The sequence below is a fragment of the Hyperoodon ampullatus genome (assembly GCF_949752795.1).
Source record: "Hyperoodon ampullatus genome assembly, chromosome: 13".
NCBI classification, from domain to species: domain Eukaryota; kingdom Metazoa; phylum Chordata; class Mammalia; order Artiodactyla; family Ziphiidae; genus Hyperoodon; species Hyperoodon ampullatus.
The window spans coordinates 85,092,301-85,119,986 of NC_136926.1; the positions used below are offsets into that span (position 1 = coordinate 85,092,301).

The 27,686-nt window shown below is 45.5% G+C and overlaps 1 protein-coding gene across 1 annotated transcript in view; it reads right to left on the minus strand.

Annotated features, from left to right (window-relative positions):
- The window catches only part of FBXO15 (F-box protein 15), a gene marked incomplete at its 5' end in the record, with an annotated part of 43,030 nt that overhangs the window by 12,965 nt on the left and 2,379 nt on the right, over positions 1 to 27,686 (minus strand). Inside the window, 7 exons of the mRNA XM_079718194.1 lie at positions 7,267 to 7,409; positions 8,374 to 8,456; positions 9,628 to 9,754; positions 12,966 to 13,175; positions 13,741 to 13,983; positions 17,510 to 17,614; positions 22,490 to 22,600. Of these exons, the coding sequence (XP_079574320.1) occupies positions 7,267 to 7,409; positions 8,374 to 8,456; positions 9,628 to 9,754; positions 12,966 to 13,175; positions 13,741 to 13,983; positions 17,510 to 17,614; positions 22,490 to 22,600 (1,022 nt within the window). The remainder of the gene's footprint in view (positions 1 to 7,266; positions 7,410 to 8,373; positions 8,457 to 9,627; positions 9,755 to 12,965; positions 13,176 to 13,740; positions 13,984 to 17,509; positions 17,615 to 22,489; positions 22,601 to 27,686) is intronic.

Below are 27,686 nucleotides of genomic sequence, written 5' to 3' on the forward strand. Positions count from 1 at the left end.
ATCGGCAAACTGGAGGACCAGGCAGAGCCTCCAGCACAGAGCCTGCTCCGACCCGAAAGGCAGACAAGGTGAACAGTACAGCAGGGCGTGGTGTCACCACGTGGGAGCTGAGCCCACCAGAGAAGTGTGGGAATTCACAGCCCAGAGGCGTTGGCTGTGGCCTCATAGCGCTGGCCAAGTGCAGGGTCCCAGGGTGCTCATCCCCCAAGGGCGAGCTCTGTGTCTCAGGGATCTCACTCCAGCTCCAAGAACTAACTAGGGTCTTCTGGTTTGATTTTAGTAACATGTATTGCAACTACAACAATAAAAATCCAAAGAACCTTGTAGCACAGTAAATGAGACAGAGTTAATAAAATAGAACAGAGGGATATTTTATTCAGAGAAAATACTGTGGCCAAGAGGCAGAGAGCATCACATGGCCAGTACTCACTCTGAAGGCTTCACTGGGGTTGCTCTGTATGAATATAAACATGGCGTGAATCTTCTGATTATCTGTATTCCCTGCATACGAACTGACTGCACCGTCATTTCTGGAGATCTTTTTAGCCCATCGTAGGCAAATTATTCTACACAATGCATTCTATACTAAAACTCTAAAGAAATATATACATTTCCTCTAAAGGATGAAGGCATGCTCAGATTTATAGACATATCATGGTACAACTAATTAAAATAGCTACGAATTGCTATAAGTCCAATATTTATCAGAATACCTGACAAGAGAATCTGGAACTGCAAAAGATGTGCACGGTATCTTGGGCAGTTGCTGCTTCAATGATCCCATGCTTTCTCAGTCACTGTAGTTTTACTCTGTGTTTAACATTTGGTAAGACCAGTAGCCCTCTTATTATTTTCAAAATGTAATCAAGACCTGGATGGTGGTCACACAGTTATTTGCCTTATGATAATTTGTTTTATGCGTTTCTCCTTGTGTCATTTCACAATACAAAAAAAGTTTAACCACGCAGGTGGCTTCAGAGTTATGGGTAATGAATGGTCTACTTCTTACACTGTGTGGCGGCTACATGGGTTTTTTAATTGTTTCTTTTTCTGTAGTCTAAACACATCATACAGAGAAAAGATGACACTACCTCACACTTAAAAATTTAAAACAAAAATTTTATCAACCATGCCATATTCATGTGTATTTCTAAATGGATTTTAGAGTCAACTTTGCAAGTTTCATAATAAATTACCTTTGGGATTTTTTAATAGAACTGTAATGAATTTGTGGACTAAATTGGTACAGCCTCAAATGTTTTCTTTAAAGATGGAATGCTGGAAGCGGTCCTACGAAATGACCAAACTCAGGCTCTGTCCATCAATTACGTCATATTTAAAGTTGTACCTTTCCGCTCCTTCGAGACCCCTCCTAACTGGGTCTGGCCCACTCCCCATTAACCCGTCTGAGCGCCACCACTAGTCCCTTTACGCCGGCCCCGGCCCCCCTTGGCCTGCACCTCCTCAGAGCCCTCCAGGAGCCCCTGGAGCCACCCTCCCCGGGGCCTGCGACCTGGCCCAGCAGGCTTCTCTGCACCCGTCACGGAGGGCAGGCGACGCGCGTGAGACGTGCACATCCGCTGCCAGCACACCCCCTGCATCCGCCAGCAACTGTCAATGCACACACCAGACGCACAGATGGGCCTGGTCCCCTCTCCTTCCTGCCATTGCCCGTAGGCTGCCTCCTTAGAGCCAGGCGAGGACGCTCCCAGCTCTAGGGACGTGATGATAGAACATTTATCCTTGATGGGGCACAGTGCCGTCATCCCCTCCTGCAATGACATCACTGGAATTTACTAAATATACCCCCTGGTACCACAAGAGAGTTTCTCAAAAACCGTAGCAGGCGTTTGAGTCTGTACTCCAGTGAAATGTGACAACTCTGATGGCAACGGCGCCCCCTGCTGACCCTCATCGCAGAACTACACGCAGAGGAAGCACGTGAGTCTTGTGTGAAGTCTTAGGGTGAAAGTGTTCCTCACTGTGAAAACAACAGATGAAGGTGAATTATTCCCATAGAAGTTTCCTGGCCTCCTTCACTTTACCTGGCCTCCTGTGTGTCCTAACAACCATCTCAGCTTCTCAGGGGTGCATCAGCACTCCAGCAGAGAAGGGCCCCACCTGACACCCATACAATGTCAACACCTTGAAAAGACAGAGTCACACACACAAGAAGATCCACTCTAGAAGCACATCACGGCAAAGTACAGTGGAGAGGAGACAGCGGCCAGGCTCGGGTGCAGATGGAGCTCCGCCACGCACCAGCTGCTCATGATTCAAGAACTGGCCTATGGTCCACTCTAGCCGCCCTGTTAACAACACGGGAGAGATCACAGTACCCAGCCCACAGGCTTGCCGTGGAGATTAATATAAATATGAAACGTTCAGCAAGCACCTCTGATGAGTGCCCATCCGTGTTCTCTGTCACCATCATCCCGTCCTCATCATTATCACGGGCACAGCTTAGGTGTGAGGGACACACAAAAAGCTTCATCAGCATGATGCTGTATTTGCTGAGAACGAGGAGAGGGGGAATCCTCTCCTCTGACGTCCTAGCACCCGCCTAAGACAGACCTCGACCCAACCCCTGGAGAACAGAGATCGTGTCAGGTAGGAAATGCTGGAAGTGAAGGGCTCCTGAGGATGCAGGGCTGGAACCCTGGAGAGCGAGAGAACAAGTTCTCTGCCGACACCAGCCCCAATCACACGAGTTTGTGCCCTGGGTATAGACAGGGGGCATGTCAGCAGTCCCCTCGACAGTGTATACCAGGAAAAGGGACAGATTTCATTCTCTATTTTAAATAACAGAATAAAGGTAAATGGGTTAAAGTACAGAGAAGATAATTTGGGCTCAGTGAAAGGCCGAATTTTCACACCTGCACAAAAGTGAGTGGGCTGTTTCCAGGCAGAGCAAACTCAAGCCCAGGAGGGGTCAGTCTCTAGATCACCTCACCAGTCCTTCCTAACTTTGAGAGTCCCAGATTCTGGGCATAAAGACCACTGAAGAAAACAAGGAAACCTGAAAATTAAACCATCTAAGCAGTCAACTCAAAAAAGCTAGAAAAAGATCAAAATAAACCTAAAGAAAACAGATGATTTCTAGAAAATCATATAAATACTAAAACTGATTCAATTAAAAGTAGAAAACCTGATTATAACAGAATCAGAAACAGATTTAAAACTTAAAAAAATAAAGGAAAACTATACCCTGAGTTTAAATGGAAAATACTAAAAACCAAATAACTGAAACCAGGACCTTAAAAATAAGCATACATATGACAAGAGAGCCTTATCTTAGGGATTCTAGGATGTTAACCAATAAAAGATACATTAATGAAATTCACTATAATAGTGTAAAGGAGAAAAAAATCGTATCATCAATAGTTGCCCAAATGTATTTGATAACATTTAACAATTATTCCTGATTTTTTTCAAAAAATCCAACAAATCCAGGAATAGAAAGAAACTTCCTTAACTTGTAAGAACACATAACAAAAACCTAGAACAAACATACTTAGTGATAACGTATTTTATTAACTTAATTCCTCATTAAGTTGGTAATACCCTCATAAGAGAGGAATTTGCCAATGTTCTTCAAAATTACATTTGCATTTACCCTTTGAGCTAGCAACCCTATTTCTAAGCAAGTCTCCCAAAGACAAGCTGCCAAAACATGAAGCAATGTGTGAACAAGGCTATTCCTTTTATATTCGCTATTCCACTGCCTGTAACAGCAAAGACTGGAAACCACGGAAAAAGACATTAACAAACTACCTACCTATGGATGTTTTAAAAAGAGAGAATGAAAAAGATCTGTATCTCATTCTAAAGACTAATCTCCAGGGCTTCCCTGGTGGCACAGAGGTTAAGAATCCACCTGCCAATGCAGGGGACACAGGTTCGAGCCCTGGTCCGGGAAGATCCCACATGCCGCGAAGCAGGTAAGCCTGTGCGCCACAACTACTGAGCCTGCGCTCTAGAGCCCACGAGCCACAACTACTGAAGCCTGCACGCCACAACTACGGAAACCCACGTGCCTAGAGCCCGTGCTCCGCAACAAGAAAAGCCACTGCAATGAGAAGCCTGCGCGCCGCAACAAAGAGTAACCCCTGCTCGCCGCCACTAGAAAAGCCTGCATACAGCAACGAAGACCCAACACAGCCAAAAATAAACAAACAAACAAACATGCCCATTAAAAAATAAATAAATAAAGACTAATCTCCAGAATAAATTATTAATTGGGAAAAAGGAAGGAACTTGAAAGGGAGTATAGTATGCCTCATTTAAAAAAAATGGAAGAAATATGAATATATTGATATATAGCATTATGTATTCAAAAAGAAACATTTAAAGAACAAACCTTAGGCTAATATAAAGGGTTAAGTTTGAAGGGAGGAAGAGAAGAGAAGTGAAGGGACAAGAGTAGAAGTACCTGTCTCTGAACCACATTGCTTTGTAACGTCAACTCTGGACCATATACATGTTGTCTGTAATGTTTAAATGTAAAAATAGAAGCAAAGGAATCCTGAAAAAATAAACAATCAACTGAAACAAATCACTCTAATTGTCTATCAAAGAGATAGCATACCAGACAGCAGAATTATTTTAGGTGACTTAACTTTTTCTAACATGACATATCTTAAACACATAAAGAACCACAAGGAAAATCTTAATTAAAATAACATTCAGTAGGTTATTACTAATAATTTCAGTACTGTTTTTGAAATTATTATATATTTTGATGTTGTTCGGAACAAAGACTTTCAGCAAAAGAAAAGAAATATAAGTATATAATAAAAAGGTTAATTACAAACCCAAAGATCTTTAATTTAAATGAATGCATGATTTATTTCTACATATTATAAAATCTACAAACCTCGTAGCTCTGCCTACGGAAAACCCTAAAAGAAATGAAAACCCAAGAGTAATGTGCATCCCTAGGATGCAGATTATGGTCTCTAAATACCATAGCATAGTGGGAATGAAAAGGAACCAGAGCTCCTAGGGGAAATGGCCAACTCCAGGCCTGGGTAGGAAACAGACAAAATGAGCTTGAGGTATCCTGTCCTGTTAGAACACAAGCAAGTTACCAAAGATGACCACACTCATACCAAAAGAACAGGAACAGATGAGATGAGATGACAGCACAATTTGAACATCACAGTAACAATAAAAAGAATAATGACTTCACGTGGACTAAAATACATAACCTCTATTTTTTTAATCCATGAATTCATAATAATATCTCCCCCCAAAAAAACTTACAAGTTATCTTCGAAGACTATTAGAGCATTAATCACTATGTTGTAAATTAACAAAGAATTAAGCATGTACCATGCCTTTCCTATATTAATTATATTTCGTGGTAATTAAATAGTTGATAATAGAAAACCCTTCTTTATAAAAGAATGCTAATAATAGATGTAGAAGGAATGACAGAATTAGGGGATCACCATTTTACAATCTCTAATAAAATGATGGATATAAGTACTCATCATCTGGTAAACATTCATGGAGAAATTTACAGTAGAAGAAGGAGGCTGAAAAATCCCTGAACCCACTGATCAATCTTAACCTATTTAATATTTAGGCAAATTGCTTGAAAGACGCAACATACCAAAGCTCACACAAGAAGAAATAGATAACCTAAATAGCCAAACATCTGTAAAGGAAATTGAAACTGTAGTTAAAAACCTTCCCACGAAGCAAGCTCCAGGCCTTGATGGCTTCACAGGTGAATTCCACCAACCACTTAAGAAATACTGCCAATTGTATCCAAAATCCTCCGAAAAATTCAAGAGTTAGGAATACTTCCCAACTCATTCTAACAGATCAGCAGTGGCCTGAGACCAAAACCACACAAAGACATTACAAAACAATTAGGAGATATAATATCAGAAATAACAAAGATGAAATACTTCCTAAAATCTTAAGAAATGTGCAAAATTAGTATGAAGAAAATTCTGATACACTCCTACAAGACATAAAAGTATTTCTGAACAAACTGAAAGACACTCCACATTTATGGGTAGGATAAATCAACGACGAAGATGTCAATCCTCCCTAGGTTAATATACACATTTGTCACAGTTCTATCAGAAGTGCCATCAAGCACAAAAAAATCTAGAAATCTTCCCGAGACAAATGCAAAGACAGCTCAGAGAATAAAGGAGATTATGAAAAGGGCACAGAAGCCAGCCTGAAGTGGATCCCCCTGACCAAACTGGGGACTTCACAAAGAACAAACTTAGCTTCACAAAGAATAATGTCTGTAATTGATTATAAATTACTGAGTAAATAAAAACCAAAGAGTCCAAAGTGACACTAAACAAGAAAGACAGAGAGGAGAGAGTGCACTCAAAACCGTTTCCCACCACAGGAGGCGACAATTATACCAATTTCCTAATCTGAAAATTGGTGGTTAAAAGAGAAAAGATGCAAGCATCTACCCTGCCATTACAGGAATCCACCCAGTTGATGAAGGAAAGCTCTTTACAAAAGCTCAGCTAATAAATGTGGACACAATGACATAATTTTAAAACCACCATTTTCTAAACTCAGAAAAACTGATTTGGGCAAGGAGTATTAATGGATGTCAAATCCAGTAGCTAAAAGAATTCTGGGAACAGGATATTCAGAAATGAAGTGCATAGTTTCCCCTGTAAAATATTCTTACGACAAATATTAAACTTCAGTCTATGCAAGTCTCTACACCGAACTTCAAGGTCATGGGATACAGAAGAAAGAGGGCAAGAGGAACCAGTCAGAGAAACCAGGGCAGGGCGCACTGCGTTCCCTCTTTTCCTCCTCTTGACTGGCGTCCCTCCCCTCCTCTGCCCACCCCGGTCCGTGTCTCGGCTTCCGTGAGCGTGATAAACACTGGTGCAGTACAGAGGGCTCGCTGCGTTTATTCTCATCCTGGACGGGCTCTACGCTGGCCCTGCTGGCAAATCTACCAAAGTCCTCTGAGAAAGAAGAGAAGACGTTGGGGTGGGAGAGGGAGGATGTGGGAGGGCAGAGCACGAAGTGCCAGTAGAAAGGCTGAGCAGAGAATGTTCCAGAAGGCAGAGCAGGGGTGACGGTGGTGACGGAGGCAGAGCCAGCATCTGCACAAGTCCTAGTGATCAGGGCCTGGGAGGACGGAGGGCCAGGACACGGTTACGGGGCCAGCCAGGCGGCAATTCTTAACTCAGATATAAAACGTGGTCCCCCCGCCTCTCCAGCCTTGGAATTCCACTCTGAAACAAAAGACTCAATGAGTTTCACCTTTGCTGGTGGAGAGGTTGCGAAATGTGCCACACAGGCAGAAAACTCCCCCGCTGTGCATATCAACATGGAGTTGGTAGCCACTCAGTCCACACTCGGGGCTGTCATCCAAAAGGGGGGTATGAGGAGGCAGCTCGTAGGGGCTAAAAAGCAAAACAAAACGTATCTGTCAACACCAGGGTAAAATGCTTGAATTGGAAATACTCTTTAAAAAATCAGCACCCCTTCAAAGCACCAGCTCCCATCAACCCTCTACAGAGTCCCAATCACGTTCAGTACCACAGACGCAGAAGAACAGCCCCCCGTTCCTTCTACCAACTTCCATACAAACGGGCAGACGCGTGTGTTCCCTGCGCATCCCCAGACCACCATGACAGAACATGGTTCTGAAATCCACCGGGGGCAGCAGCTCCGCTCCACAGTCTCGGCATCCAGAGGGCTGAATGCGCAGCAGGAAAATGCACCCAACAACAGACCTACAGCTCGGGGACTCCCCCGGAAGAAGACCCAAAGCCACAATGAACGAGTTTTCATTCAGTAAGAAATGCGTTACTACATGAGGTAACAAACTCAGAAGCACTGGGGAGCATTTCACATTCAAAAGAAATAAATAAATAAAATAAAGGCACACGGGAGTCTCAGCCCCAGGGGAAGGGTGAGAGGAACAGTGAGCCGGAAAGCATGTCCCCCACCCGATGACCCGAAGGTCATCAACAGACACGCTGTCCCGACCAAGCAAAAACACATCTGCAGGTCAGGCCAAGTGGGCCACGGGTCTGCCTGCCTTTCAAGACATGAAAATGCAAACTACTGCAGAGAACCTGCAGCACCTCAGTGCACTAGCATCTTGTAGTAATGAAGCTTCCCTGCCCTATAAATCATACTCCACAAGGTGCGTCACCCTGAACCCAAACAAATAAAGCAAACAGCTACTGACGGATAATCCAATGTTTTTAGCAACAGCTACATAATTTTGTCTGTTGGCTTCTGTCTACTGATTAAAGACGGAATGTCTCTGTAGCTATTCTCAGGCTATTAAGACGGTATCAACTCCGAATCCTTTATGCTGACTGTACAGAATTTAACACACCACATTCGAATACATACATAGCAGCCGAGCCTAACGTGCTCCTCTCCACAAGGTGGTGGAAATGAAGATTTGCCATAACAAAAGCCAGTTCTTCCTCCCTCTGAAAAAAAATACATTTTTCAACTGAAATATTTTAATTTTTCATAAGGTCATTGTGAAGATCGCAGCACATTCATCTTACAGATAGATGTGGTTTCTTACAATCTAAGATTCCTGCAGTGCCAACGCATTATCACTGTCTAATAAGACTTATCTGTCACACTGATAGCAGGACCACAATGCACCCAAATACGCAGAGCATGTGCGTACCAAAAGGATTAACACCCTAGTATTTATGAAACATCCAAGTGCTGTCTGACATAAGATGACTGTGGAAATATATTTTGTTAGTTCCAGGTTGTTTCAGAGTCTTTTCAAAGATGAAGAGAAGGCTGGTAAGAACTTCACAAGGCTAATCCCACACACACTCAGCAGCTGTGGCAGGACCCGTTTGACTTGGCAAACCCAGTGGGAGGGATTAGACTCCAAGTCCACTCATCAGCAGGTCGGGCAGCAGGAGACAGGACAGGACGGCACAGGAGCCGACACCCGTTTCTCCCCGGGCACAGCTGCCCTGCTGGGGGAAGGTGACCCGGACGGCAGCCTGAAGCTGCCCTCCTCCAGTGGCCGATGGGACGATCAGGTCAACCAGAGTCCTGGCACCCGCTCGGCCAACCCAGATGGACCAACTCAAGAGCCCAGAGGGAGCCAAGTGCTGCCTGGCCCCCAGTCACCTTGTACAGAGGGAGTGAGGGAGAAAGATGACCCGACGGCAAGAGCGGGACGAGGGAAGAAAAGGTCCGGAGGCTGGCGTGGGGACCTGGGTTCCGCCTGGCCGTTGTGTACAGACGTGAGTGCTATTCCCAGAGTCAACTTGGGAGCTGCCATCCTTACATGGCTCCGGGCGAGACGCGCCTGAGGGCCCCAGGTTAAACGCACAGGAGACGCTCTGGCAGAGGAAGGGCGTGAAAGGAGCAGAAGGATGGAACGTGGACCGGCTGGAGGAGGAAGGGGAAAGTCCCAGGATGTTAAAGGGGTAACGTGAACCAAAGCGCCCGGCGGGAAGGGCTCGTGTGTCACAGGCGAGGGCAGAAAGGCAGACCTGCCGCGAAGGCGCGAGGGCCAGGCAACAGGAGGTCCGCAGGCGGGTGCGGTCACTGAACGTCTAAAGGACTTAACCCTTGACCCCATGCACGACGGGAGCAAACGAGGCAGGTATGGGCTGGGCTTACCTTCCAGAGCCCCACCACGAGGCCCGGGTGCAGGCAGAAGATCCGGATCAGCCGGTCACAGCCAAGCATGGTGGACTCGGTTAAGTGACTCAGGTTGTACTTTGCAATTAAAGAATGCCATCGAGGTCTTTGAACATCATGCCAAAGAAAGGAGAGAGAGAAATGAGCTCTGGCTTCCCCCGTGTTGTCGATTCTCCTGGGCACATCTAAAAAGACTATTAAGAACATGCTAATCATGCACACATTGCTGATAAGGAGAAACAACTTGTATAAATAAAAGGCAAAATGGATAATTCTCCCCACCCCCGCTCTTACTGTCAACTCTACGGCCCTGTCAGCAGTGAGCTGAAGAATCACACAGGTGAGGGAGAGGAAGAACCGTCTTTTATCCTCTTCCCCTCAAAACCCAGCACAACGCTACCATCAGCAGTAGATTCTCAATGTATGGGATGCACAAGCAAAGATGAAATCCCTTAAATGACAAAACAGTAGGGGGTCTAGTAGGCTGCCTGAAAGCAGGTTAACCTTTTAAAGTTATTATCAAGAATAGCTCAGAGACAGTGAAAACTGTAAGGTCGGAAAATAAATTTAAACCAAAATCATGAGTGTTTTCATGAAGGAGATACAGCATGAACTGGATATTAGAATTAGTGTCTAAGAGTAAGTAACTCAAATGTGTAAGAAAACACAACTCAGCTCTACTGTTCATCATGACACATAAAATCAACAGAATGAAGCATTCTATTTGCTCTATCATGGTAGGCGGAGATGTCTGTCATTCCCAGAGGCAATTCAGGAAACCCTGAGGGAGAGGCAATCTCAGTGGTCAATTAACCCAGCTCAGCACCAGAGGAAAGTCTCCAAGGAGCTGGGGCCAACGGTGCGCCTCCAGCACCTAAGACACACGCCAGCAGGTGACAGGTATTCAACTGTTCGTTAAGCAGAAGATGTTAAAAGCCAAGGCATTCCGCCGTGCACTGTTTCAAAGCAGAGGGGGCTGTAAGCGTGGAAACCAGATGCCCGGCTGCCAGACCATCCTGGCCCCTCACTCAGAGAGCTTCTCGCGCTGAGAATTACACTGGTCAGGGAGAGGCGTTCGTGAGCGTGCGCGTGAGGGAGAACCTAAAAATATGCTCAGCACTGGGGGGAAGCTGAACGCCAGGCTGGGAACTGGAGCTGAAACCTTAGCTCCAGCCCTACACACTGTCTCAGTGTGACGGTCACCTGTGTCCAGGGAGACGGCCCCACCTTCGAGGGAGGGCAATGAAATGAGAGAACCTCCCCAGAGCGCACGCCGCCGTCACTGCTGTGACATCATCAGTGTGGCCACGAGGCGCCGGGGCTGGGAGAACACCCCTCAATGTGCCCGAAGCCCGCACCCTCAGACGCAAGGCTCCAGACCAGCTGGACGGACTCCACAGAGAACATGCTGGTCCCCCTTTGCCTTGGCCTCACAGGTTTGTCCTGGCGCAGAAACTAAGGCTGACATCTACCCCACGCTTCTCAGAAGTTCGGGACGCAGGGCTTCACCTGCAGAATGGAAAACGCTGGCCACAGTGACAGCGTAAAGTGTCCAACCAGGAAGACACATATGACAGGGACACGCAAACTTCAAATAACATAGAGAAGGCTTTCACTGTTTTAAAAAAAAAGTCTCACGGAGGAAACAAGAAAGACCCAAATCAGAATCACCGAGTCTCTCCTCTGCTGTCACACAGACGCGCACAAGGATTTGTTTCCGCACGATGAAAGCGTCTGCTCACAAACATGCGATAAAAGTGCCGATCAAAAGAGATTCCTGAAAAACACTTTCAGTGTTTGTTCACCACTGTTTATCAAGTGCTGTCTGAAGTCCATTGAGTTTTAATGTATATAAATTAAATAAAATGAATTTTCCCACTGAATTTTGGCATTTCTGTCACTGTGCAATATCTAGTATTCCTGACCTGGATGACAATTTCAGGAACACAGTATCTTTAACTGAGCTTTACAATTCAACACTATCCATTTATGAACTTTCATGATCATGTAATTGATGTTAACAATTCTGTCCTAATCCCTGTAAACAATATCTCATGATATCAAATAACATAGTGTTCAAACTAGTACAGAGGTTGCTGACTCATTCTCCAAATATAATTTCATGGTGCATAAAACCTAAGGACTGCATTAGAAAAATCTGGGGTCCGTCATGATACCATATAGAATTTCAGAGATTTATGCAAATAAAGGTACCATTCAAATGTGTCTGTACGCAGGGGAACCAGGAAAGAAGGTGGTTCTTCTGTGGAGATGCAGACCCTAAAGTGAGATCTCAACACCTTCCATGGCAAGGGCTGGGAGAGAACCCACGGTGGGGCTGCAACTCACAAGGCGGTAAGAACAGCGCCCGCAGATGCCCTGCAAGGTCACAGGGTCCTGAAAGCGGGAAGGAGGTGGCCGGGGGCAGGAAACCAACACAGGAGACGGAGAAGGCAGCTACCTTCGCGCTTCCATACATTTTATGTCATGAGGTCAGGGTGCTATGTGTGCCACAGTCCAGCTTTTGGAAGAAAACGAGTAGTGGTGAGAAAAGTGAGCATGAGAGAGTTCTTGGGAAAAGCAAAAGCCTGATAATGAGTATGAACCCAGGGCAAAGCCATCTCATGACAGAATTATAATAAGTGCTCAGTGAGCATCAGCAATACGACACACACGCATCTGATTTATGTGTTTGATGATGAAATGTTGCGCTCTCCTTCACAGCAGCCATGCATGCTAAACACTACATCACGACTGTCATCACCCCATTTTACAGATGAGAAAAGAGAGGCACAGAAAAGTCACCTGCACAAGACTGCATATCTAGCCAAGTTCAACACAGAAGCACATAAAAAAAATTAATGACTTTATGATCTAGTGTTTAAACTATGATTATTTAAACTATGATTAACATTTAAACTATTTATTAACATTTAAACTATTAACATTTAAACATTTAAACTATGATTATCCCTTACTAAAGAAGGAAAATATAATAGTTTTATATATCTTTGTGTTAAAATGGTTAAAACTAAAAACTTCCAAAGGCCGGCCATCTATCATCCGGGAAATTACTATGAGAATATCATTCCCTAAGTTATAGATAACCAAGGTATGAGGAGCCGAAGCTCAGGCTTAGCCATCGATGTGAGAAATCCCGGCTTTTCCTATATGACAGTGATCCAGAATGAAAGGAAGGCTTTAAGATGCAGTCAAGTTAAAATACACCACTGGTATTTTTTAATGACAAAAGGAAGGCCAGCTGGCACTGACATATACGATGTCCTCACCTAGAGGTTCTGCTGATTAGTACTCACCCGTTTTTGATGGGGGTTTGAGACCGGTTCATGAACACTGGCGTCACCCCACACAAATCTAAGGTTGACAGTGTGCCAAGACGTGGCCAGTCTTGGCCATACCACACGGCCGTGACTGACGAGTCATTGATGGACAGATCAACGTGCTCCAGGATGTGCTCTCTTCCACTATTTTCTTTCAATATAATTACCCAACCTAAACCAGATATTCTGAAGAAAGAAAAGCAAACAAAAATGTCTGCCTAGCGGCAAAAAAACCCCACAAAAAACAAAAAAATTGCAGTCTATCACATGTCAACTCTAAAGCACCTGGTACGCTAAAAGCCAAAGCCAAAGTTCCTAGAACACGCCCGACATAAATTTTCAAGTCACAACAGTTCTCTCTTAGGACTTATCTCCTCACCTAACAAACACTCACGGAACAGCTGCTCTGTTCCAGGAACTGGCGATACATAAACAACACAAAGGGCTCTGCCCGTGGAGGGATGCCTTGAATGAACCTCCTGCTTTACTACAGCTGACGACCGGGCTGCTTCTGCTTTTCATAAAACCTTTGAACCAAATATATGGAACAGGAAAATACTATGTATTTTATAGATACACAAAAGCACAAAATATCCAACAGTCCCTCACAACACAAACCACACATCGGTCCCACATACACAATACTCGGAACTTACACCACCCTTCTTCTTTAAGGTGATGGTGCATCTCAGTGTTTAACGGCCCTCTCACGACCACCACACGCCCACCCCAAGAAGCCACGCCTGCCTACCTGAGGGCCTCTTTGGTCTTAACTGGGAGGCCTGTGTAAGGGTGGAGAGGTTTGAGAACCCGAGCTAGAGCTGCTTTTACAGACGCTATTTGTTTTGTAATATATTCTTTCTTCCAATATCCAGCTTCTTTATCCCCAACTGACAGTGAGTTCATAGACACGGCTGTCTTCTCTACTGAATTAACTTTCCAATTAGATCGTTTAGGTGAAAAGGCAGTTGAGTAGATTCTGATCCAAATAAAACTGGGGGAAGAGAGGAAATATGTTAACTGTCTCAGAGACACTGTAATGCACTTGTAATAGGAATATATTAAATTAGAGATATGCAATCATTTTTAAATAGTCTATTTCCATGAACAAGTCAAGCTGAACACTTACAGTTGTTCATATGTTAAACTGAACTGTAGTGTGAGCTAAGCGTTTTAGATTCACCAACCCTAGAAACACATACTAACAGGAAAAGCTTGCTTCCCGGGGCTGAGTTAAAGTGAGTGATCTCATATTATTTGGTACCATCCCTAATAAGAACTGCCGTCTTACACCAATAAGTGAATAGAAGATCAGTTATAGAAAAAAGCAGGAAGTGTATACGATATGATTCCCTATCTTAAATGCATACATGTTTTTGAAAAGAGCAGAAAGGAGTTTTATATAGATAGATAGATAGATAGATACAGATATATACTCACAGAGAGAAATGTCAACAGTAACTGACATGTATGTAATTGTATGTTCTTTTTCCTTTCTATATTTTAATTTTTCAACAATGAACATGGACTGCTTGCACAAAGAGGAAAAAAATAAAGATGATTAATGACAACTAACAGTGACAGTTAACATTTTTGAGCACCAGGTGTTGAGCGCTGCTTCAGCACTTCGTATGCATTAACTCACTTCATCCCCCCAGCAAACCCATGAAGTAGCAACTACTACTGTCCCCACTGAACCGATGATGTGACTGAGGCCCAGATGCAAAGTGCCCTCGCCTAGATCTGTATGTAAGTGACAGAACTGCCACTGAATCCACGCAGCCTCAACCCCTGCCTGTCACTGCCGCTTCAACAGCACAAAGAAATGGGTTCAAACAACGGTATCCACATTCAGAGAGCCAATCACCCACAACGCTGGAATGCGACTCCACACCCTCGGCTGGTTACAGTAACCATCCTAACACTCCTGAGATGAAACATTTTCACACACATTATCTCACTTAATTCACGGTCAGTGGAGCCTCAAGAGAATGAAAATGTCTTACGGAATTAAAATATTACATATATTGTTCCCCTTGATTATTTATAAAACACAAAGTTCAAGTTTAGGATGCTTTTGACAGTCCCCAAACCCAAATGCATTCATTTCTTGATCACAAAATGCTCCACCTTGTTAAAAAGCTAAAGCAGATTTAAGGACAAGAGCATATTTGTCTAATCTGACTATCAGTCAAGCACAGAAAAACTTCAGTCAGGTTGTTCAGGACATAGGGCCAATTTAATGTTTTGATAAACAGTGTTTCCCAGAGGGTTGGAAAATAACCCCCCATGTGATGATCCAGATCCAGCCCGATGTAGGCCTCCCTATTACCCCAGGCAGAGACCGGTGCTCAGGCCAAGGGCTGCCCTACGCAGGGCAGGGAGGCAGCACCACCGAAACAGCAGGGCACCAGGGAGATGCCACCCTTGCAGCGGGTCTCCGGAAAGTCAGCAGTGTAATTGGCTACAGCAGGGCTCCTGTCCTCTCCTCAGACAATGCTTGGAAAGTACCACTAACTTTCCAGAAACATTCATCGTTTACCTATCCAGTTGTTAATACATCCTTTTATGAAGTCTGGCTATGAAAGCACACTCTTAAAAATACAATTCAGGGACTTCCCTGGTGGCGCAGTGGTTAAGAATCTGCTTGCCGATGCAGGGGACACGGGTTTGAGCCCTGGTCTGGGAAGACCCCACAGGCCACAGAGCAACTAAACCCGTGTGCCACAACTACTGAGCCTGCGCTCTAGAGCCTGTGCTCCGCAACAGGAGAAGCCACCACAATGAGAAGCCCACGCACAGCAACGAAGAGTAGTCCCGGCTCTCCGCAACCAGAGAAAGCCCGCGCGCAGCAATGAAGACTGAACGCAGCCAAAAATAAATAAAATAAATAAATTAAAAAAAAAATACAATTCAACTGACACAATTAAGATTCTCCTCCGAAAAAGGAAACAAACCTTATGAAGGCTAACGTCCTAAGAAGTTCAGCTTTTTAGAGGACAGCTACTCCCATGAAAGTGGGGTGGGCAAGTGTGCAAAGACCCTCACTAGAGCTGAGCCCACAGATGCACGGAGAGGCCCGGTGCCTGCCCCGTGTGGGTCCTGGATAGAGGCGATAGAGACTAAGAAACTTATAATTTATTAGTTTATCTAAATAGTCTGAGTTCTATCCTTGAGTAAGGTAAGAACCTGCAAAAAAGCTACAGTTTTCAACATTTAGTTGACCCCTTCCTTGAAAAATGCCTCACTACACTTTGCTTTAGTGAATGTCTTCATCTCTTACTAAGGGTCTTTAAGAAAGAGACACACAAAACTTGCCCTACATTCATTCTAGACCTATTTCAGGAATTGACACTGCGTGTATACTGACACAGACGTGTATTCTCTAATACAGGAAATATCTTTTTAAATTAAGAGATAAGAAAACCGCCCTGCCCAGCCAGAGAATAATACAGGTCCCCTTCTTATTATGAGAACTTGGCTGTTCATTAGTACAACCTGGAGAAATTTTAAACACAGATTCTAGAACACAGAGTTAAAATCTGCAGAAATGTACATACCAGGGATCCAAATATTTTTTTGAACTCTCCCAGCTCTTCTAATGCAGCCATTCCATGGACCGGCATCTGAGAACCACTGTACTGTACAGATGTTTCCTGCTCACTGTGTTCCAAGATGCAACAATATCACAGCCCTCCATCTGTTATTCTCCGTTTCCTCACCCTATTAAACCACCAGTGAAATCTGCATTCCCCCTTATCTCGCTCTTTTCCCTGGCTGATACAGGGGTTCCATGTGGGATCAGTATCTGTCTGATCTTTTGATGTTCAAGGACAGACGAACCTCAAAGCCAAGACACCACAAACCTCACCAGAAGTTTGCAGGATTCCACTGTCTCGCCCCCAAGATAAACTTCTGAGCTGCAGACAAAGATCATAGCGACAAAACAAAAGAAGGGGTTTCATCCCTCTTTTCACAGATCTCCGCTAGCCCAGGGGCGCTCCACTGGCCTCCTGTTTCCAGGGCAAAGGATCCCTGAGCGCATGTTCTCTCCTATCCCGCCCCCTTTACGCTTCCCCACAAAGCAAGTTCCACAGCTGGCAAGTTTCGGTTCTCCCCACACATACCTAAGGGAGCCCCTTCCTTGTCTTTCTTTAGGGTCTGCTCTGCAAGGCCCAGGCTGGGGTTAGTCAGGGGTGGGCTCCACAGTGCTGCTGCAGGCTGTGTGGGTAAGTCTGCCTGCCTCGGGGACAGCAAGCCCTCCCAGACAGCAGACCAAAAGCCACTTTCTCCAACAGTTACACCAGCAACAAGCTTCATCTTTTTCAGTTCATGCAAAGAGATGCAGAGAAATGCAAGCCTTTGAAAATATCACACATTAGACATATTTCTACTCATGTATAAAACTACTCTTGAAATTCTTTTAAATTCTAAAAAATGGTTAAAAAGCTCCTACTAGTTTTCACGACTTCCATCAAAACACCATCAAACACGACAGAGAGATTTGGGTTTCTCCTTACTTGTCATTGGCCAGGTGATAAAAGCGCCTGTTCACACATCCGGCACACAGCAGGGCCACCGCATCCAAGTAGGACAAGATCTTCAGCAGGATTTCTGAAGGCAAACTGAGAGAGGGAGGAATCAGAGAAACATCCAGAAAACAACTGGCCGTGCATCTCCAAATGGAAGGCAACAAACAGACGCTTCCTGTACAAGAGGCACACGGCACCCTCATCTTCAATCATTTCTTGATTGATACGCTCTGCTTATTACAATTCTCATGACTTAAACCAATGCAGAGACCCAAGGGTACAAATAGCTAATTTCCTTGGTATTTTTAATCAGGTTTTCACACTGAAAATGGAAATGAAAGACAGAGGACGCACTCTTGGCTACAGGCAGACCTCAGATATTACTGCAGGTGGGTTTGGTTCTAGACCCACCACAATAAAGCGAGTCACAGGATTTTTTTTTTTTTGCGGTACGAGGGCCTCTCACTGTTGTGGCCTTTCCCGTTGCGGAGCACAGGCTCCGGACGCGCAGGCTCAGTGGCCATGGCTCATGGGCCTAGCCGCTCCGCGGCATGTGGGATCTTCCCGGACCAGGGCACAAACCCGTGTCCCCTCCATCGAAAGGAGGACCCTCAACCACTGCGCCACCAGGGAAGCCCCACAGGAATTTTTTGATTTCCTGGTGCATATAAAAGTTATGCTTACACGACCCTGTAGTCTATTAAGTGTGCACAGCATTATGCCTAAGAAAACAATGTACATACTTTATTAAAAAAATACTTTATTGCTAAAAAACGCCAACCATCACCTGAGCTTTCAGTGAACTGGAGCAGTAACATCAAAGATCACTGGTCACAGATTGCCGTAATATAGTGATAATAAAAAAAGTTGGAAATATTGTGAGAATTACCAAAATGTGACACAGAGACAAGAGGTGAGCACATGGTGTCAGAAACTGGTGCTGGCAGACATGCTGACACAGGGTGGCCACAAACCAGCTGGTAAAAAACGCAGCATCTGCAGAGCACGATCAAGTGAAGCGCAGTGAAACGAGGTCTGCCCATATTAATAAGAAAAACACGACCACCCCCACTTCCAAAACATACGCGCGGAACAGGATATGCCAACTTGTTCTCCCCCAGCCCGGGCGACGCCCCTGCACCCTCCTCCCACAAGACCTCACCCCTGTGATGCTTCCTCTGGGGCTTCAAGGAGACGCCAGGCCCCGGAAAGTTCTCTGAAGTGTCCCTTTCATTTCATTCATCTGCTTAAATAAATAGGGTGTTGAGATGCATCCTTAATCTCCCATCTATTTCTATGATCTTAGAATTTTACACAACACTGTAAGAATCTGAAACGCCTAGAAAGCATGACTGGTGTTAGGAAGTCAGGAATGGGCACTTTTGAACCTCAGGCGAAAGGAAAAATGAAAAAGCAGCTACAGGAGACTGTACTTGGTGGCGGGGGCGGTGGTGCGTGTCTAGGGATACAGGATAGGGCGTGTAAAACCCTTCAACCAGTTTATTTATTTATTTACTTTTTCCTTCGACCAATTTAAAACAGTTTGCCCATTCTCTCCACTTGTGATTTTAACTCTTTTAAATTTTTAAATTATGATGAAAATCAGTCCTAAAATAGGAAAATAGTCAGTCCTAAAATTCTGATGAGACTGAGACAATGAAGTGGATCCTGGAAGAAAAGACGATTAAAAGAAGACATACTTGATACGTGTGACTGTGCAAGTGCCACCCGTGCTCGAAACTTTCTGAGATATTTAAGCAGAGGCTTTCGGAGAGCTTAAACATGTAGCCATGCTTAGATATTAGTTAAATCCCTACCCTCCAATGAAATTCTTTATATTCAGAGTCAGTAAATTAGATGCTTTTCGTGAGAAAAGGTCTCTAACGCTAGAGATAGCAAAGGTGCAAGAAAACCCATTTCGTGACCATTTAAATTATCCAGTGCATATAGTTTTTATATTTTGATTTCACAAAAATTCAGTTATTATTTTTTAAATCAGTGTAAGTTTTTTCTACAACACAGAATTGGGCTTCAAGAAAACATCTCAGAAAGGTATCCAGCAACTGTAAGGATGATTTGATTGGACTAAAATCCCATTCAAGTTGGGCATTAGACAGCCTTTACTCTCCCGTCCACCAGACTAACATAATAAGGGATGGGAGGGTCCTGTCTAGGTACTTCCAGCAGAAGAAGAAAACCTCCATTTCACGGTTAAAACAGTTGAGATCAAAGATGTTCTCAATCACTGTTCATAAGGTTTCCTCAAAGCTGCTACAATCCAAGTTCACAGCCATCCTGGGTTGCCTTCTGTTGGATTCCACTTATTTCACATCACACCGGCTAGGGCAGGGGACGGGGGAGAGAAAGGGACAGAGGAAGGTGAGGGGCAGGACAGTCAAAGAAAGCCTCCCCGAGAACATGTAACTTGTGCACGCGCGTTCTCAGGGTGTGGGGATTCCCGGTCCACGCGGAGGATCCCCTGCAATCCCCACCCACGCTGTTCTCGCTCCCTGATCCCACAGAGAAAGCCCAAGCCGCGCGGAGCCGCGTGCGGACCCACGCTCAGGCGCCCAGGCCCGTGTGTGTCCAGGGACCCAGCCCTTCCAGCCCTGCCTCCCCTCCGGCCGCTGCTCTTCCCCAGCTTCCGCATCAGCCTCCGAAGACCCTCCCCCGAAAGTGCGCCGAGTCAGCGCTCTCCTCGTTCCCCCATCTCCTCTCGCTGCCAGGCCTCTGTCCACAGCTGCAGCCTCCACTACCCAGCCTCCCACTTCCTTTCGGCTTTCTACATTTGGTGTGAAATATACAAACACTACACGCGAAATACAGTGCAGCCCATTGCCCGCCGCTGGCCTGGAACAGCCGCAGAGGCGGCCCCGCGCCCAGCACCGCTGAACCAGCCACCCCTGTTCTCGCAGCCAGCCCCTCTCCCGGGTCACACGCCACCCCCTCCCTTTCTGGGACCTCGCTGGTCTTTCCTGCTCCCCGGTGGTTCGAAACGTCCCGGGCCCTCTGAGCTCAGCCCTGAGGCCCCTCCACTGCCACCTCCACACTCTCCCTGGCGCCACCGGCATCCTCGCTGCCTGTGTCCAGCGCACGGCTGTCACTCGGCCTCCCCGCCCCCAGCACTCTCCGACCCCACAGGCAGCACCTCCACGGACACACGGACACATGGACACACGGACACACCGCTCAAGCCAACAGTCTGGGATTCCCGCCTCACGTCTGCTTCCCCGACCACCCACGTCTGGTTCATAAACGAGTCATGTCACTTATGCCCCAGATGTACCTCAACTTGGCCAGTGTCTCTCCATCTCCCCTCCTCCTAGACAAGGGAGACAGGTAAACAAGTAAACAAGGTAATGTGAGAAATCAAATGGCATCACACCTCTGTGCTTAAAATCCCACATTATGGACTTCCCTGGTGGTGCGGTGGTTAAGAATCCACCTGCCAGTGCAGGGGACATGGGATCGAGCCCTGGTCCGGAAAGATTCCGGATCCCACATGCCGTGGAGCAACTAAGCCCATGAGCCATGAGTACTGAGCCTGCGCTCTAGAGCCCTTGAGCCGCAACTACTGAGCCCGAGCGCCACAACTACTGAGCCCGCGTGCCTAGAGCCCGTGCTCTGCAACAAGAGAAGCCACCGCAATGAGAAGCCCGTGCACCTCAACAAAGAGTAGCCCCTGCTCGCTGCAACTAGAGAAAGCCCAAGCGCAGCAACGAAGACCCAATGCAGCCAAAAATAAAATAAATAAAAGAATAAATTTATTTTTAAAAAAATCCCACACCGTGAATAAGGTCCAGACTCCTCCCCGTGGCCTCTGGGCCCCTCCTCCTTGCCCACCGCCCCTGCTCCTGCAGCAGGTCCAGGCCCCCTCTTTGCCCACCTGGCTTCCCCTCTGGATGCTCTTCTCCAAGCCCTTTCATCTCAGTTTTCAGTTCTCAGCTGAAATGTCAGCTCCTCAGCAAAGCCTTTCCTGACCATCCTAGCCCACTAATCTGGATTATGGAGTCCATTTGTTTTCTTGATAGCATGTACCCCAATTTATAATCCATTACTGTTTTAATCTGTGTTCCCCCCACAAGACCCTAAGCCTCATGAGAACACGTGTGAGCGGCTTGCCACCTGCATTCTCCTCAAGCACAGCCCCTGGTAAAGAGAAGGTCCTCGGACACTGATCAGAGGGCTCGGCTGGCTGTGTATTTGTCCTGCTTCTCCTATCAGATCATCATACGACAGACTCTAGTACCAGAGTACACAAAGTTTAAATCAGTGTCCTTAATTAAATCTTTCTTTTTTGTCCTTTTCTTTCTTTTCAAAATCATAGTGAAAGTATGTACACTGTTACCTGAGCTAGTTATGACATGGTATTAAAAGCCCAAAACTTGAAGTCAGGCAATTTACGTTGGAAATGTGTAGACCAGGTGCACCCCCCGCCCTCCACTGTTAAGACGCTACAGCAGCACCAAGCTTCCATGACTCCACACGACACTGAGCATACAGCTGGTGCTCCAGAAACATCAGTACAGTACGAATCCACAAGCATTTCAGCATCAATCTCAAATAATAAATTTTTTAAAAAGTTTCTACAGATCTTGCTGCTGAGGGTCACAGGATAGAACCTGCTGTAGCAAAAGGGGCTCCCCAAATTCTGAAAGCTAAAAAAGTCAGAGATCTCGTAAGCTTTCAGAAGAACACACTTTAATCTTCTTTCTCCTTTTTCAGGGGTCTTTATCAAATGGGAAGTGAATAATTCTGAAGAACCTTTTTTAAAAAGGAAAATTAAATTTACTTGTCACTTTTAGAAGTTTAGCTTCATGAAACGAGTCTAATAATGACAGGCTGATGACTCATAATCATCCTCTCCGTGTTGTGCATTCTTCCAACACAGTTCTATTCTTAGAGAGCTCAAAAGAGCAACCCCGTGTATCCAGCCCCCCAGCGTGGCAGACCACCTCTGCTCCTTACCTGTCCAGAGACACAGAGCAGCCGGTGCAGGATTTCCCGCAGAGCTCATCTAGCCGGGCACAGTGACTCAGAGTGGCGCGGCCCGCGACCAGCCTGACACCTCGCCCGGTTCTGAAAACAAACATGGAAAAGACAAAGTATAAAGGCGCCTGTCCGTTCCCCTCTACAAAACATAAAGGATTCATAAACTCCAAAGACTACTCGCTATGAAACTTCATCTACAGCAAGGGAGGGAGGGAGGGCGGGCAGCAGGGAGGGTGGTGAGACGTTCAGTGTCCTGAGCAAACCTGAAAACTGGACTTACTCTGACTGACGTGTTTTATTATAGGCTGTCAGCATATCAAAGAGCTGCTATAAAGTGTACTGAATGGAAATAAAAAGGGAAAAGATAAAATGCATCAGCTGTCCAGTTCCAATAACACAACAGAAACCTAATAAAGATAACATCCAGGGCTTCCCTGGTGGCGCAGTGGTTGAGAATCTGCCTGCCAATGCAGGGGATACGTGTTCGAGCCCTGGTCTGGGAGGATCCCACATGCCGCGGGGCAACTAGGCTCGTGAGCCACAACTACTGAGCCTGCGCGTCTGGAGCCTGTGCTCCGCAACAAGAGAGGCCACGATAGTGAGAGGCCCGTGCACCGCGATGAAGAGTGGCCCCCGCTCGCCACAACTGGAGAAAGCCCTCGTGCAGAAACGAAGACCCAACACAGCAAAAATAAATTAATTAATTAATAAACTCCTACCCCCAACATCTTCTTTAAAAAAAAAAAAAAAAGATAACATCCATAGAGTAAAAAAATGTAAATTTGTGAACCAGAGCTGCCACCACAGTCTCTGAGTTTGCTGACCTTTGGGGAATAACGTCTGGTTCCAGCTCTGGCAGTCACAGCCACGGGAGGACCAAACACACATCCTCAAACTCGCTTACCCTTTACAGCTCACATTCAATGGAACACGTTTTAATTGGCATTCTTTTTATTTTAGTGGTAAATAATAAACGTAAAATAACAGTGAATCTTACAGTCAATGGCTTTTAAGACTTAAGGAGATCTAACATTTTATGCAGTTAGTCCTTTTCAGAACCTCCTAAAATAAAGTTTTATTAAAATCAGTCCTCAAGACCAGCAGTACTCAACAGCAGCTGGGCAGGGATCCGAAATGCCCAGAAAGTCACCAAGCTCAGTTTCCCACTTCCAGGCAGCGGTGCACAGAGGGCGCTCCTGGTGGACACAGGACTTCTCCTGGGAAGATCTGGAAGCTGCCTCTTTACCCCCTCCCCAGTACACACACCAATAACTGACCCACCTCCCGGCCAGTATACTATTTCAGAAGTGACTAAAATCTAGAGTGCGCATACTCTGTATGCTTAGTTCGCCAGCGCTACGGCTCTGAGGATGTCCTTTGTTCACCAAGGGTTTTACCACTCCCCCACCCCATTCTTCCCACCAAGATGACTTCCTGGATATAGTTAGACTATCACTCGAAAAGGATATGGGCAATGACTGGGGGCAAAAGGTGGGGGACTAAGAACTTAGACGTAAGGGCAACAGTCTCTGTGGAAGTGGAAGCACGAGATCCACACGGACAGATCTGAACAGAGGGTGGCCCTCGACCCCAAGCATAACCTGCTCTTAGGAGGCACGGGGAGTGTATCACCCATGGACTCGGAGTAGCCTGGTGCCTGCCACGGAGATGGACACGCCACAGTGTACGCGTCAGCAAGCGCTCAAGTCGCCTGACGATGCCCCAGGTGATTCTGAGCAGCCAGAGAATGAGCTTCTCTTCCCTTAGCAGATTTTTCTCTTCAGAAACAAGCATAATGGCTGGCACACAGTAAGCCCTCAATAAACATGAGATATCCTCTGCGCGCTGGCACCTCAACCCAGGAGAGGTTGAATACGGTAAGCCATTCCAGATCCTGCTGCTACCCACGCCTCTCCATCCCAGCTTCAGCAAAAGGCACTCAAGGTGCTCTCCATCTTCTCTGACTTCCTAGCCAAATGCAGAGCAGTAGGGACAGGGCAAGGAGAAATGCTAATCTGGAGAGCTTTGCAATGCCCTCTCCCCCCTGATCAGAGAATTCCACCTGTGCTGTAAGTTTATACTTCCGCTGTTTCAGCAAAGTTTTCCACAGTAGAAAAGCTTTAAGTCCATTGACGTGGCTCTAACAGTAATCAGAGGTAAAATACAATTTCCTAATTGTATTAATTTCCTAGGGCTGCCTTAACAAAGCACCTTAAACTAGGTGGCTTACTGTCTCACAGACCTAGGGGCCAAATGCCCCAAATCAAGGTGCTGGGAGGGCCATGCTCCCTCTCAAGACTATAGGACAGAATCCTTCCTTGCCTCTTCCAGCTTCTGATGGCTACTGACAATCCTCGGTGTTTCTTAGCTCATGGCGGCTAAGCTAACTAACTCCAGTCTCTGCTCTCTCCTTACAAAGCCGTCTTCCCTCTGTGTGTGTGTGTCTTCCTACAGAACAGCAGTCACATTCAATTTAGGACCCACCCTAATCCAGCATGACCTCATCTTAACTAATTACATCTGCAGAGACCCTATTTCCAAATAAAGTCACATCCTGAGGTTCTGGGTGGACATGAATTTGCGGGGTGAGATGGGGGCACTATTCAACATGATACACAATTTTTTAAAGTATTTTAAAATGATTTAAAAGCATTCCTTATTTTAAGTGGTTAACTAATCCTGCAAACTCTATATGACCTGTGTTACAGATTCAACGAAAATATCTGCAGGAGACAAAGGTTTCTGACACTTAAGCTTTAAACAAAAGGAATTTCTTTTACCCCTCCATCAAATAATAACAATATCTACCCAGAGTCCCCAGGTGGTGACCCTCAGACCACTACAAGTGCGAAGGGTCGTGCCGTGAAGTCTAAGAGTCTAGACACACGCTGATGAAGACTGAGGAAGGACTCTCCCTGATACACTATTTTTTAACTTAAATGAACACTGCTGTGGTTGACCAAATATAAATTTGTCTAGAAGCATTAGTAAATTGATAACAGCTTTTTGCCATTATGTATTTCCTCAATCAAAAGATGCAAAAAAACTCAAAACTATTACCCTAAACCTTTCCAAGGGAACTGAAGAAAAGTAAATCAATACAATCTATCAATCAGTTTCAATCTAGCAAGTTGGCAAAGACCAAATAAATGATAAGGACAAGGGCAGGTCTGCTGCAGACACACAGGCAATTCTCCTTCACTGCTGGGACCAAAAATGGTGCGAACACTATGGACAGCCAAGTCCTTAAAACGCACAGGTTTTTTTAAGCCAAGAATCTCACGTCTAGAAATATAACCCAAGGCAAAAAAATGAGCCCAAAGACTTCACTCAAGAATGTCCATCTCAAAGCTGACTGCACTGGGAAAAGTACTAGAAACCGTATAGACCTCGGTTAAACCCCACGACCTCTGTAAAGTGAGCCACATTCAGCCAATAAAAAGGGACAGTTTCAATACAGGTGGAAGTGTTAGCACAAAAACAAGTTCGTGGCATCTCCCAGATGTCTGCACGGCCAGCTCCCTCACCTCCTGGATACAGGCCGCCATTCGAATGTCACCGTCTCCCTGAGATCTTCTAGCCATGCTCTCGAAAACCTCCAGTCCATATCCCGCGCACACACGCACACACACACACATATGATGCCCCCCCAGCACCTACCGCCATCCGACACCACACATTTTGCTTGTCTACCTTGTTTGCTGTCATTGGGGTGTAAGCACCATGCTTGCTGGCAGGTCTTTTGCATGAGTTTTGTTCCCTGATGATTCCTCAGCACCCACAACATGCCCAGCATGCAGAAGGCATTTGATAAATATCTGCTAAATTAATAACATCAACTGAAAAAGGTTGTATCAGTATATACTACATAATCTTATTTTTGTATTTCTCTCTTAAGGGAAAATGTAAACACATACATACAAAGAAAAGCGATCTTCGAGGAAAGATAACAAGCTATTAACCGGTAATACATCTGATTCACAAGATTATGGAATTACAGGTGGTGGTTTTTAAACGGGGGCTGGAAGACTGAAGGCACAGGACACCATGCACTTTCTAATGTTTCTTAATTTACTGAAAATGTAATGAATTGTGGGGTTTGTTGCTTTAAAACTGAGAGCCCATACACAAGAAGGTCTGGGAGCACAGTTTCACAGCACCATCCTTTAGGCTGGAGCCGTGGTTTTCAAAGGCTTCCACAGCATTCTGGGTACCAGGCCCCCCGAAATCTTGGAGAACAGCCTGCAGAAAGCACAAAACTTCTTTGAAGTCTCTTATTTAATATTAAAAGTTAATGCAAATATTGCATTCTACTGGATAACTTATCAGTGTTTGTCTTATACAAATGTATTATATGACTCACCAGTTATTTAACATTTTCCCCCAAAGCTGTTACAGCTGTTACATTAATTTTCCACGTCAGGAAGGTGTCCCCTGCCCACTGGCTCCTATCTGTTCGAAAAGTACAGCCTATTTGTTGCTGTTTTGTTTTTCCATAATTAAAATAGATCTCCTGAGTCCCTCATTTCCAGAGCAGAAGACTAAGTCTCTAACGAGGCAGCCAACTGACTTCTTCAAGGTCCCAAGCTAGAGGTCAAGAGCCCCAGGACCCTCCCCTCCTGACTGTCCTCCAGAGCTCCTTCCACGGTGTTACTACAGTTACTATACATCTTATCAGTATGGATTTTGGTACCATTGAAAGCACATCTCCATTTCTCCATAAAATAAACTAACTGCACATTTTTAAGGGCCACACAATTAACAATCAGTAAGTTCCATGCATGTGCTCATGGAGCTTGATCCCAAGCAGGGCCCTGGGGGGCTCCTGGACACAAAGCCTTTCTGTGCCCCCCATTTCTTTGACTATAGGAAATAGCCTTCATCCAGCCTCCAAGACCTTCCCTGAGTTCCAACCAGCAGATTCAAACAGTTGTTAATTAGGGAAGGGAGGGGATACAAGACAAGGGAGAAAAAGTCAAGAAAAACAATAGTTCAGCCTCGGGGCAAGGTCCTGGTGCCCCACCAATGGATACACACATCTTTGAGCTGTTCTGCAGATGCTAAAACGTCCTCCAGGTGGGAGAAGTTAACCACTAAGGAAGGCATGCTGCCCACAAGTACCCACCGAGACGCCAGACCAGTTGGAACCAGGTTGATGATGCCGACTCCCACT